Below are 13,041 nucleotides of genomic sequence, written 5' to 3'. Positions count from 1 at the left end.
GCAATGAAGTGAAGCATAATAAAACAAAGTATGCGTGGTTACTGGTTATTTACCCAGGACAAGGAGAGAGAAGAGGGATGGGGGTCAGAGTCCTGAACCTGTCACTTAACTCTTACTCCCTGTGTGATGGGGACAAGTTAACCACCCAGAGCGTCCATTTTGAGTAGTGTAAAACAGAGAAAAGAGNTAAAGTCACCAGCTGCATCAACCCCTAACAAAAGAGAAGCCTGTCCTGTGAAGTTTTAAAGGCATTGATTTCTTCTCTCTAGCAATGAAATTCCTAGATGGCATCTTCTTCTAAGAGAAGGCTGTTTTATTAATGCTGAAACTCCGTTGTTTGGTGTAGACACTTTGGTGAATTTTCTTAGCTCAATCTTCTGCATAACTTGCTACAGCTTCAACAGGGAACTTTTCTTCTGTATCTTCCTCACCTCTCTCAGTTTTGGAAGAACTGAAGAGAGTTAGGGCCTTGGTCTGGATCAGGCTTTGGCTTAAGAAAATGTCATGGCTGGTTTGATCTTTTATCCAGACCACTTAGACTTTCTCCACAACAGCAATAAGGCTGTTTTGCTTTCTTATCACTCTTGTGTTCATTGGAATAGCACTTTTAATTTTCTTCAAGAACTTTTCCTTTACGTTTACAACTTAGGTAAGAGGCCAATATTTGGCACAAGAGGCCTAGCTTTTGACCTGTCTCGGCTTTTGACATGCCTTCCTCACGAAGCTTAATCATGTCTGGTTTTTGATTTACAGGGAGAGAGCTGCTACCCCTCCTTTCACCTGAACACTTAGAGACTTTTCTAGGGTTCTTAGGTGGCCTAATCTCAATTGTGTTGTATCTTAGGGAATAGGGGGGCCCTGGGAGAGGGAGATAGATGGGGAATGGAGGGTCGATGGGGCAGTGAAAACACACACATTTATCTATTAAGTTTGCATCTTATATGGGTGCAGTTTGGGGTACCCCAAAACAATTACAATAGTATCATTAAAGATCACTGATCACGGATCACCAGAACAAATATAACAATAATGAAAATGTTTAAATTATTGCAAGAATTATGAAAATATGGCACAGAGACACAAAGTAAGCAAGTGCTATTGAAAAAATAGTGCCCATAGCCTTGCTTGGTGCAGGGTGGCCACAAACCTTTAATTTGTAAAAAATACAGTATCTGCAAAGCNACCTCCCTTTCCAAAAACTATGTTTTGCTCTTGCTTGCGGGCTGCAGATAAAATGGCATGCCAGCTGCCTCCTTTATGAAACCAAGTTTGGCCGTTTGGTTGCCCCTCCTTATTCTCCATATCATCTGGTCCCCAGGCTCTATCCATGGTAGGCAGAATAATGACTCCCCAAAGATGTATATACATCCTAATCCCCACAACCCGTCATGACGTTGCCTTGAGTGGCAAAAGGGACTTTGCAGGTTAAGTTAAAGGTCTTGAGATGGAGAGATAATCCTGGATTATCTAGGTGGCACTAAGGTGATTACACTGGCCCTTAGAAGAGAGAGGGAGGAGGCTCAGAGTTAGAGAAGGAGATGTGATGAGAAAAGCAGAGGTGAGAGGGAGGCAGAACAGGAACGGAACAGTGCAGGCAGCCTTCAGAAGCTGGAAAAGGGCAAGGAAACAGATTTCTCCCTCAGCGCCTCTGGAAGGAATGCAGCCCTGCTGACCCATTTTGCACTTCTGATCTCAAGAACTGGAGGATAAAAAATTTGTGCTGTCATAAACCAAGTTTGTGGTCATATGTTTCAGCAGAGATGGGAAACAAATACCCCACCCCTTCTGCGCCCTTCACTCCGAGCCTCCGCTTAGGTGATCCAGTGATCCCTCAACTCTATTCCTTGCCCCAAGTCTACGACAGTTTTGCTCCAACTTCCTGTCCTTAATTTTTCCCCAAACTGATTCTTCCACTTAGGCTCTTGTATTCATTCTCTAACTTCCTCTAGCACCTGATTCTAGCTAGTACTTTGCTCCACATCTTCAATCTCTTCATTGTTACTGGATTTTATTTTAGTTCTGCTTATTTCCTCTAAACTTCGTGTTTAGAGGAAACACGTGTGGTCAGTTCCTAACCGTCCCTCCGCGCACAATCCATAATAGATGACCACCACTCCTCGCCCCACCCGCACAAGCAGTACCCTGGGGAGTCCCCGGTTGCCAAATCTCAGTTCCCCTCTCCAGGCCCCTTTACTTTTCTAGATCTTGATCCTGTTGAGCCACTTTACACCCTTTGGAGACCGCAAGATCTTTTCCCTGGTTCTCCATGATCTCCAATCTCTTTGGTCTCTTCTGGTCATTTATTTATTTCTAAATTCAACACCCTTTTATTGAAATCCTACTGTGTGTGCAGCACTATGCTAGGGAGTGCATGTAAATATGCAGACATAGGTCCTATGTCCCTCAAGGAGTTTAGAGTGCACTGGGAAAGACAGTCATGCAAAAATAATGACAATATATTGCTCTAAGGGCAAAAGCAAAAATGCACACCAGGTAACATAGATGATGTCCCCAGTCCTCTGCCCAACCTCCCACCTAGCTACTCAAAGCATGGTGTGAAGCAGTGGGAAAAGCATCACCTGAGAACTTGGAAAAAGGCAGAATCCAGGGCGCCTCCCCAGACCTACTGAATTGAAATCTCTAGAGGTAGGGCCCAAGCCTGCACTCCACTGTCCAGGACTCCCAGCCCTGTCTCCACCTCCTCAAGGCCCTTTGCCCTTCTGCTCTACCTGACCAAAACCTACCATTCTTCGACGTCTAGCCCCAATGCCACTCCTGTCGTGAATCTTCATGTCACCTATTTCTCCCTAAGGCAGATTCATTGCCCCTCCTGTTCATATCATCTGCAGAACATTTATCACCCTGTTTTATTCTGTTTGCTTTTATGAATGTTTACTGAGTGCTATCAGATACTATGCCAAGGTCTGGGATACAGAAGAAAAGAAGAAATCATTCCTTACCACCAGGCACTTGCAGCCTATTGTGATTAATTACGCATATGACCATTCTTGCCTGCTTTTCTTTGAACGATTTGAATGTTGACTTCAAATGTTCCAATATTCACCTTAACATTCACTGATTTTTTAAATGGAGGGTATTGACATTATCAGGAAATGAAACAGTTGCAACCATAATTGATAAAACCTTCGGATGACTTAATCTTCACTTGTGCACATGGTTGGGTACCTTTCATAATCCATTTCTACTTTCCCCTTCCTGGCAGTCTGGTGTCTCTCTGAGCATCCTTGAGGGTCAGCAGAAGTACCAGGGATACAGTGTGTGTCCTAAACAGAGAATATCAGGACTTTTGTTTGGATATTGGTGGTCAGGGGGCAGGAAGAAGCAGCATGGTGCCTAGAGAGCCCCTTGGACCTGTGTGGAACCCACAAGGAGAAAGCCTGCTGAATGGAAGGCAAAACCAGAAATCAAATCTGAGAAATAGAGAATAGGAAAACTGTTCTGTTTGTATTATTTGAATTCCTGGATCGACCATCTCATCGGAAGGTATTCTTCCCCATCCCATTAGCTAATAAATTCCTTTTATTATTTAAACCAGCATGGGTTGGGTGTTCTGTGACTGATAATCACAATCTTCCTAATTATTACAATCTTTTCTTTGATTCCAAAAAACCAGCAACTAACTTGCTATCTAGAAAATGAGCCTTTGCTCTCACTCCAGGCTAATTTCCCCACATGCAGGTCATTTCCTCCACCCTCTCTGAGAAACCACAGATTCCTGGGACTTCATGGCCACACTCAACTTCAATTCAAGCTTTTCTGCCATTGTGACAGGTCTTACCTCTGTTCTGTTTGTAGTACTGTGCCTGTTATGGTTAATTTATGTGTCAGCTTCACTGGGTCATCGAGTGCCCACACGTTTGCTTGAATATTATTCTGAGTGTGTTTGTGAGAGTGTTTCCCGATGAGACTGGCATTTAAATCGGTAGAATGAGTAAGGCAGATTGCCCTCCCCATTGTGGGTGGGCCTCCTCGAAAATGCTGAGGGCCTGATTATGAGTGGTTGAGCTAGGACACTGGTCCTCTCCTGCCCTTGGACTGTGGCTTACACCACCAGCCATCTGGTTCTGAAGCTTTCAGACTTGGACCAATGCTCACACCATTGATTCTCCCGCTTCTCAGGCCTTTGGATGTAGACTGGAACTACACCACTCATTCTCTTGGGTCCTCAGCTTACAAATGGCGTACTGCCGCACTCCTTAGTCTCACAGTCATGTAAGCCAACTCCAACTGCTCACGATATATGTATCCTATTGGTTCTCTTTCTCTGGGGAACCATAACACGGTACCCAACCTCTGCCGTCACACCCTCACTTTCACGGTTCTAGAACAAGTGAATGAGTGCTTTCATTTAAAGATGGGTGTGTTTGGGCGCATGAGGGAGGAAACCTGAAGCACACACCTTGTTCTCATACCCAGAAACATGCCTGGGTGTGTGGACCATCGTATATGTGATATACTTTTTACCTCTGGTTGCTTTCTCTTTGCGGCTACATGCAAAAGCCGGAGAAGATGGTACTGTTCTGGTTGTCCCAGCTGAGACATCAAGGCCAGGAGTTCTGTCAGGTGTCTGTTGATTGGCTGAGGCTGCTTTTCATACACAGCGGGCAACACCCTCAATAACATAGCATTGCCTGTTGAGGGAAAAATACCGGGAATGGTGAGTATTAGCTCACAAGCTGTACAGACACATTTATTGTCAACACAATCACCTTTGCACTCACTCATTACATAGTGTGGAGTGATGGCCAAGTCTCTGCTAAAAAGAACACAGCATCTTATTCTGAAAAATCACTAAAGCATGACTTAAACAGATTCCATAAAAGGGAATGTTTTATTTACATATTATCTAATGAAAAAGTTTTCCTGAGTAATGCACTATGGGGAAAGAGGAAAATTTGACAGTAACCAGACCACACCCTGAAGAAGGAAACAGTTCTGATACAGAATTCCTGACGAGAAACAACATTTGGATGCTGTTTAAATGAAAACTGAGCAGTGCCATAAGCATGAAACTGAACCCAAAAAAACCAAAAAACCAAAAAAACAAAAAAACGCAGAGGAATGTATTTACGTTCCTGAGAGATATGGAGGCATGATTTAGACAACTGACATATGGAAACGCTGCCTTAGTTTTATAGATAGTTAGAAAAGTAGCAATGCAAATTTAAATCCCCAATTTCTCTACTATTTCAAGGGAAGTTTAGACTCAGCTTGTTTGTCACACATGATTTGCCTCAAAGACATGTATGGACAACTGGATTTAAAATGGCAAAATCTCAAGAAAAGATATTGCATAAGCTACAGGGACTTATCTGCAAACAACATATGGGAAACATCTGCTTAACACTTTATGGTATGGATTTTTTCTCAAAATCCTCTCCAGTACTTCAATGTCTCAGTAAAACTGGTTTCTAGGGATTTCTTGAACAAAAATTTTTTTTTTGTCTATTTACTTTATATTTTGCTTTGTATATAGAAGAAAGACACAGAAGGACTCAAATAAGCAGCAGTTATTACACCTTTGTAGACCTTTCTCAAACAGAAAGGACAGGTCCACATGTAACGGACATTTAGATATGAGAATAGGGCAAAAGGCTATCATTTCAGAATATCAGTGACTAAAAATAATAGAAGCGTGATTCTGGATCAGACTGAATGCATACAGGTGATAATAAATAATGAGAATTGCTTTTCCCACATGCGGTTCATAGAATTACTCTCCAGCAGATTTCGGTCATATGCCCACTGAGTGCAAAGTATTAGAAATATTCAGGGTTTTCTTTTTAAAAAATGCTGTGCCCATCACAACACATTGCTTTATTTATTTATTTATTTATTTGTTTGTTTGTTTGTTTGTTTTCTGTCTCTTTTAACCAAGAGCTATTCCTTAAAAGATCAGGAATTTTAAATGTAATGCCCAATCTGTACAGGGTACAATAGATCCCAGAACTTAATTATGTAGACATAGTGATCAATCTCTAAAAAAAATTCATGATAAATAGCACTCTTTTTGGAATTGAAGACAGGAAATTGGTGTAAGGCTTTTGGTACAACACTCATTAAACACCCTGAGAGTCTTGAAGGGAAAAACTCCAGATTAGTCATTTTCAGCTGACTTGAATTTCGATCAAATGATGCAAAAATAAATGCATAAAAATTTTTTCTAAGTTAGAAACTGATGAAGACACTTTGATGTAGAAATCCTATAAATTCAAGAAAAAAAAGAGAAATCCTGTAAATTCCATTTTAAACTAATAGTCATTTAAATTATGGAATATTTGAAGCCATTACACAAATGAGGCAATAATATAAAGAATAAGGCTGTGCCCACCAGCCAGCTTTGTCAAAACAACCTTATGCCAAAATGGCTTCCTATCCCACTCATTTCCTTTTCTTCCCAAGGGCAACCACCATCCTAAAGTTGGTATTTACCATCTTCATGAATGTTTTTACATTTTAGTTGCATGTGTCTATACCAACAAACATTTTACAGTGTTGTTTTGCATGCTTTAAAATTTTATATCAATAGTATTCATACCGTACAAATCTCTTTGCAACTTTTAATTTTTTTTTATATTTAACATTGTTTTGGAGTTTTAGCTCCAAGAAGCTCTCCTTCACTTATTCTCGCAGTTGTATGGTATTCCATTGTATAAATAGGCAACAATTCATTCATATACTCTATGGTTGAAAGACATTACTATGATGATGATGATGCTTTTTACCAATAGTGCTGCAATTTTTATACCTATTTCTTTGTTCATAAATGGAAGATCTTCCCTAGGGTACTGCCTCTGGGCTTAATGTGCTTAGAAATCTTGGCTATCTTGTTAAACCATAGATATTGATTCAGCAGGTTCGGGGTTTGGGCTTGAGAATCTCAATTTCTAACAAGCTCTCAGGTGATGCTGATGGTCCCTGGACCACATAATTAAGTAGCAAAGCAGTGTTTATGTCCCTGGGAGTTAAGTTTCTAGATCTTCCAAAATTTCCTTGCAGTGTGATTGCATTAGTTTTCTATAGCTGCCATAAGAAATTACCAAGAACTTAGTGGCCCCAAATAACACAATTTCTTATTGTAGATTTCTATAGTTCAGAAGTCCACATGAGTCTCACTGGGCTAAAATCCAGGCTTTTGAAGGGTTGAGTTCCTTCTTGGAGGTTGTAGAAGGGAATTGGTTTCCTTGACTTTTCTAGTTTCTAGAGACCACCAGCATTCCTTGGAGTTCTCTTCCTCCATCTTCAAAGTCAGCAACAGAGCGAGAACCTCTCTGACTCTACTGCCATCATCATATCTCTTCCTCTGATTCTCCCTTCTGCCTCTCTCTTCCACTTTTAAGAACTCTTGTGATTACACTGGGCCTAGGTGTATCATCTAGGATTATCTCCATATTTTATGTAGCAATCTTAATTCCATTTTCAGTGCAGTAAAACATAATATGCCCACAGGTTGTGGGGATGAAGACGTGAACATTTGGGGAACATTATTCTGCCTACCATCATGACTATAATGATCTACACACCCACCAGCAGCATGACTCTTCGCTCCATAGCTTTGCCAACATTTGGTCTTTTTTTTTTAAATTATGTTCAGTTAGTCACTGTATAGTATAGCGGTACATCATTAGTTTTTGATGTAGTGTTCAATGACTCATTAGTTATGTATAACACCCAGTGCACATCACAACACGTGCCCTCCTTAATACCCATCACCCTGTTATACCTTCCACCCCACTCCCCTCACCTCTGAAACCCTCAGTTTGTTTCTCGGGGTCCATAGTCTCTCATGGTTCATCTCCCTCTCTGATTTCTCCCCCTTCAGATTTCCCTCCCTTCCCCTATGGACCTCTGTGCTATTGTGTATGTTCCACATATGAGTGAAGCCATATAATAATTGTCTTTCGCTGCTGGACTTACTTCACTTAGCATAATCTCCTCCAGTCCCATCCCTGTCGGTGCAAATGGTGGATATTCATCCTTTCTGATGGCTGAATAATATTCCATTGTATACATGGACCACATCTTCCTTATCCATTCGTCTGTTGAAGGGCATTTCGGCTCCTTCCACAGTTAGGCTATTGTGGACAATGCTGCTATGAACATTGGGGTACATGTGCGCCTTCTTTTCAATACATCTGTATCTTTGGGGTAAATACCTAGTAGTGCAATTGCTGGGTTGTAGGGTAGCTCTATTTTTAACATCTTGAGGAACCTCCATACTGTTTTCCAGAGTGGCTGTACCAGCTTGCATTTCCACCAACAGTGTAAGAGGGTTTCCCTTTCTCCACAACTGATCTTTGACAAATTAGGAAAAAATATCCAATGGAAAAAAGACAGTCTCTTCAATAAGTGGTGCTGGGAAAATTGGACAGCTACCTATAGAAGAACGAAACTGGACCATTCCCTTACACCATACACAAAGATAAACTCAAAACGGATGAAAGACCTAAATGTGAGACAGGAATCCACCAAAATCCTAGAGGAGAACATAGGCAGTAACCTCTTCGACACTGGCCACAGTAACTTCTTTCAAGACATGTATCCAAAGGCAAGGGAAACAAAAGCAAAAATGAACTTTTGGGACTTCGTCAAGATAAAAAGCTTCTGCACAGCAAAGGAAACAGTCAACTAAACTAAGAGGCAACCCACGGAATGGAAGAAGATATTTGCAAATGACATTATAGATAAAGGGCTGACATCTAAGATCTATAAAGAACTTCTCAAACTCAACACTCAAAAAACAAATAACCCAGTCCAAAAATGGGCAGAAGACATGAACAGACACTTCTCCAAAGAAGACATACAAATGGCAAACAGACACATACAAAAAATGCTCACCGTTGTTAGCTATAAGGGAAATACAAATCAAAACCACAATGAGGTACCAGCTTACACCAATTAGAATGGCAAAAATTAACAAAACAGGAAACAACACTTGGTCTTGACAGACATTGGTTTTTGCCCGTCTGATGGAGTGGGTGAGATGGTTATCTCATTTTTTTTGTTGCTGTTTTCATCTGCATTTCCTTAATTGCTTGGCAACTAAGCACCCTTTTAATATGCTTCCAGGTCATTTCCCCTCCCACGACTTGACCATTCTTATCCTTTGCCTATTTTCAATTGGGATGTTTGTGTTTTCTTCTTGATTTGTGGAAGCTATTTATTTATTCTAGACACTAGTTTTTTTTATCACTTCTAAAATTGCAATGTCAATGTAGGTGATTTTTAAAATTTCTTTATAGTTTACAATTTTTTGTTATTCAGTTATCTTTCTACCTTAGGTTTATAAAAATTTTCTCCTAAAAGCATTATGGTTTTGTATTTGTCTTTAATCCATCTGGGATTTACTTTTGTACATGAGGAACGGATTTTTTTGTGTGTATATAAACAATTGGCCTAGTATTTATCAAGTTGTCAGTTGCTTCCCTTCTGATTTTTTAATACCATTTTCATATATAAGATTTCTCATTTGGGTCTGTTTCTGGATATTTTTCACACCTTTACCAATTATACATTTTGTTAATTACAATAACTTTATAATAAATCATTATATCTCACGGGACAAACTATCTTCTACTNGGTCTGTTTCTGGATATTTTTCACACCTTTACCCATTATACATTTTGTTAATTACAATAACTTTATAATAAATCATTATATCTCACGGGACAAACTATCTTCTACTTCTAATTCCTCTTGGTTCCTTCATATAAATGTTACCATTAGTTTGTCTGCTACCTTGAAAAACTAGGTTATTTTTTCCCCACACTGAATGTACAGACTAATTTGGGATAATTGACATCTTTGTGAAATTGAGTCTTCCCATTCAAAAACATACGTCCTTCCATCTATGAAGGGTTTTAAAAATGTTTTTCAATGAAGTTTTGTGATATTAGCTGTGTCTTATATATCTCTTAATTAAATTGATTCCTAGGTATCTCATTTTCATTGCTGCTATTGTAAATGGAAACTTTTTTTAAAAAATTCTTATCAATTGTCTGCTGGTATTAAGAAAGCAATTGATTTTTATGTTGATCTTTCAGACAGCAAAACTTGCTCAATTCTCTTATTAACAATCTGCCTTCAGAGTCTCTTAGATTTTCTGTATATAGGTCATCAACTCATAATAATTGAGATAGTTTTGTTTCTTTTTTTCTGTTCTTATATCTTATGCTTCTTTTTTTTTCTTTCCTACTTTACTGGCTAGAACCTCCAATACTTCAATGAATAGAACCAGTGTCCAAGGTATCCTTTTGTTTTTCTATTTTTAAGAAGTATGTTTCTAAAGACTCATCATTAAGTATGTATATGTTTCTATCAATTTTGGTACTTCTGTTTTATCAGTTTAAGTTTCTGTTTCCTAGTTTGGACATAAATAAGTGTTTAATTTTATTAAATGATTTTCTGCATCCATTGACATGATTATATGATTTCTCCTTTAAACTGTAAATGTAATAAATTAACAGATAATTCTAATGTTTAACCAATCTTGTAGTACTGGAATAAACTTGGTTATAATATATTTTTATGCATATATTGCTGAGTTTGTTTGCCTAATATTTTATTTAGAGCTTTTGCATGTATGTTCTTGAATGAGGCTGGCCTCCATTTGTTGTACTGTCCTTGTCTCTTTTTAGTATCATAGTTACTACACATATAGAAAGTATTTAGCACATTCCTGCACACTTTATTCTCAGAAGCAGTTTGTATACGTGAGGATTTTATGTTCCTTGAATGTTTGGTAGAGCCTGCTTATCAAACTTTCTGGACAGTGCTCTGTATATTTCATTATTTCAAACTTGATGAAATTTAAGTTTCTGTATCCTTTAGCAGATTTTTTGGAATTTGAGTGGTCATTTATGACAGGAGTGGACTTAGTTATGAGAGAGGTATATTAAAATCTCCCTCCATGGTTATGGATTTGCCAGTTTCCCTTATAATTTTGTCAGTCTTTAGCACATATTTTTTGAAACTATGTTACTAAATAATTCTAATAAAGTGATTATCATACTTTATTCTCTTTTCCTTTAAAGTTATTCCAATTGGTAGAACTATAGCTATCCTAGCTTTGGTGAATTGCACTTGTTTGGTATATTCTCCCCCTGCTCTTTTCAAGTTTTTTACTTTGAACATTTCTAGATTCTTATGTTTTATGTGTGGCTCTTGTAGGTGTCCAATAGCTGGGGATTTTAAAAATATTCCTACTTGACATCTTATGTCTCTTAACTGGAAAGTTTGCTTTATTAATATTTATGATGATTATTGGTATATTTGGATCTATTTTTACCGCATTGTGTTATGTTTTTTATTCATCTTGCTTTGTCTATGTTCTTCCCCCCCCCTTCTTTACTGCTTTCAATTGAACAAGGTTTGTTTGCTTGTTTGTTTAATTGTGTTTCTTCCATTTGAGCATTCTATTTCCTTTTGGTTTTCATGGCTGTCTTTAAAAAGATAAACATTCTGGAACTAACAAAGCAAAATTAATTTCTCTATCATCTTCCTGAACAACGAAAGGACTTGAGAATACTTTACTGAACTTAAAGAGTACATTCTGGACTATTTTCTCAGATCCTTCTTCCAGTTCTTTAATATTCTCTTCAGCTTTGCCTATTTGCCATTTAACCCATTCCATGAGGTTTTAAAGCTATCAATTTTTTTTTATTTGTAGAAGTTACATATGGTTCTTTTAAAAAAATCTGCCTAGTCTTTTTCTTTTGACAATATCTTTTTCTTTGTTCGTGTTTCCAACTCCTTGTGGATCTAAAATAATTTTAAACACACTTGTTTTCTAGTTCCTAGCTGATATTTTAAATAAATGAAGTTCTTGGGGGAGGGGTACCTAACCTTTTTTTTTATCTGCTGATTCTCATTTGCAGTAGGTAGTTTCCTCATGTTTAAATATTTTTATTGTGAATTTGTTTTTACTGTGGCAGATAGTATACATTTGAATCTTGAACATGTGTGAGGGCAGACCCATCGTCACAAACTCTTAGGGACCCTGTAGAGTTCAGTCAAAGAGAGACAGGCTTATTCTCAGTTATTTGTGTTAGGACAGAGGGTGGGGCTGTATCCACTGAAACCCAATCTGTAACTCTCTGAGGGTCTGGTCTGGCTTTAGGTGAGGCTCTCACTTCCAACTCCCACTCTGGCCTAAGCTTTGCTCCCACGTGATCATTAACATTTGGTTGTTACAGAACTGATCACCCTTACTTCCCTCTATGTGCCTCCAGGCGGGCACTACATCAGCTCTCACAAGCTTGGCTTTGGTTCCCCCTCTATTGCTGGCCCCTGGACACTTAGCTTACTTTAGTGGTAGTTCATTTGTACATATAAAGTTATTATTAGAATGTAAACCCATTTCCAGGTGTTTTGTGCAGGAGAGTTTTCAGCTTATATTGGCCTTTGTATTTTGAAGGAAGCAGAAATCCCTAAATTTACTTTAAAAACATGATCTTTGACTCTAAGCCTAGTGAAATAATACAATTTCCACATAATATCAGTTTACGAAAAGAAACATTCCTAAAATCAGCTTATTCTTCTCCCCCAGCTCTTTCTTGAGTTAGATTTACCAGTTTTGCTTTGTTGTCCGTCATTTTAAAAGTGTGTTTAAGAAAGTATAGTTGCAACTCCAGAAGGATTAAATTAGGAGTGGACTTGGCTTCAAGAGCAATCAAAATTCTTACTCTAAGTTGGTTTATCTTGGAATCAGGGGGGTAACTTTCACAACTTAGACCTATAAAACTGTGTACAAAGAAAAGTGGGGAAAGTTTTCTAGACATACAGGGCTGTGGAACTGTAAGGCACCGCACAAAATGCTGAAATGATGATCTTGCTTTCCTGCCTCTATGCCTGCTGACTTATTTCTCCCCCTACCTCCCCTCCCCTCCCTTTCATCCCTCAGTGCTACCAATTCCAGTTACAACAGCTAATCCTCAGGGGGACAGTCTTAGCCCTGTTTCCCCACCTCTTTCCCCTCTGACCCTCCTCTAATTAATCTGACTGCAGTGTAAACCTTTGCGG

At 38.8% G+C, this 13,041-nt stretch overlaps 1 protein-coding gene across 4 annotated transcripts in view; it reads right to left on the bottom strand.

Annotated features, from left to right (window-relative positions):
• Positions 1-13,041, bottom strand: part of VEPH1 (ventricular zone expressed PH domain containing 1) — a 242,030-nt gene that overhangs the window by 178,175 nt on the left and 50,814 nt on the right. For all 4 annotated transcript variants that reach the window (XM_034663904.1, XM_034663910.1, XM_034663895.1 and 1 more), the window contains exon 5: positions 4,486-4,652. In XM_034663904.1, the coding sequence (XP_034519795.1) occupies positions 4,486-4,652 (167 nt within the window). The remainder of the gene's footprint in view (positions 1-4,485; positions 4,653-13,041) is intronic.

The sequence above is a fragment of the Ailuropoda melanoleuca genome, chromosome 1, assembly GCF_002007445.2.
Source record: "Ailuropoda melanoleuca isolate Jingjing chromosome 1, ASM200744v2, whole genome shotgun sequence".
Taxonomy (NCBI): domain Eukaryota; kingdom Metazoa; phylum Chordata; class Mammalia; order Carnivora; family Ursidae; genus Ailuropoda; species Ailuropoda melanoleuca.
The sequence above is the reverse complement of the archived record's forward strand: the minus strand, read 5'-3'. Positions and strand labels throughout refer to the sequence as shown.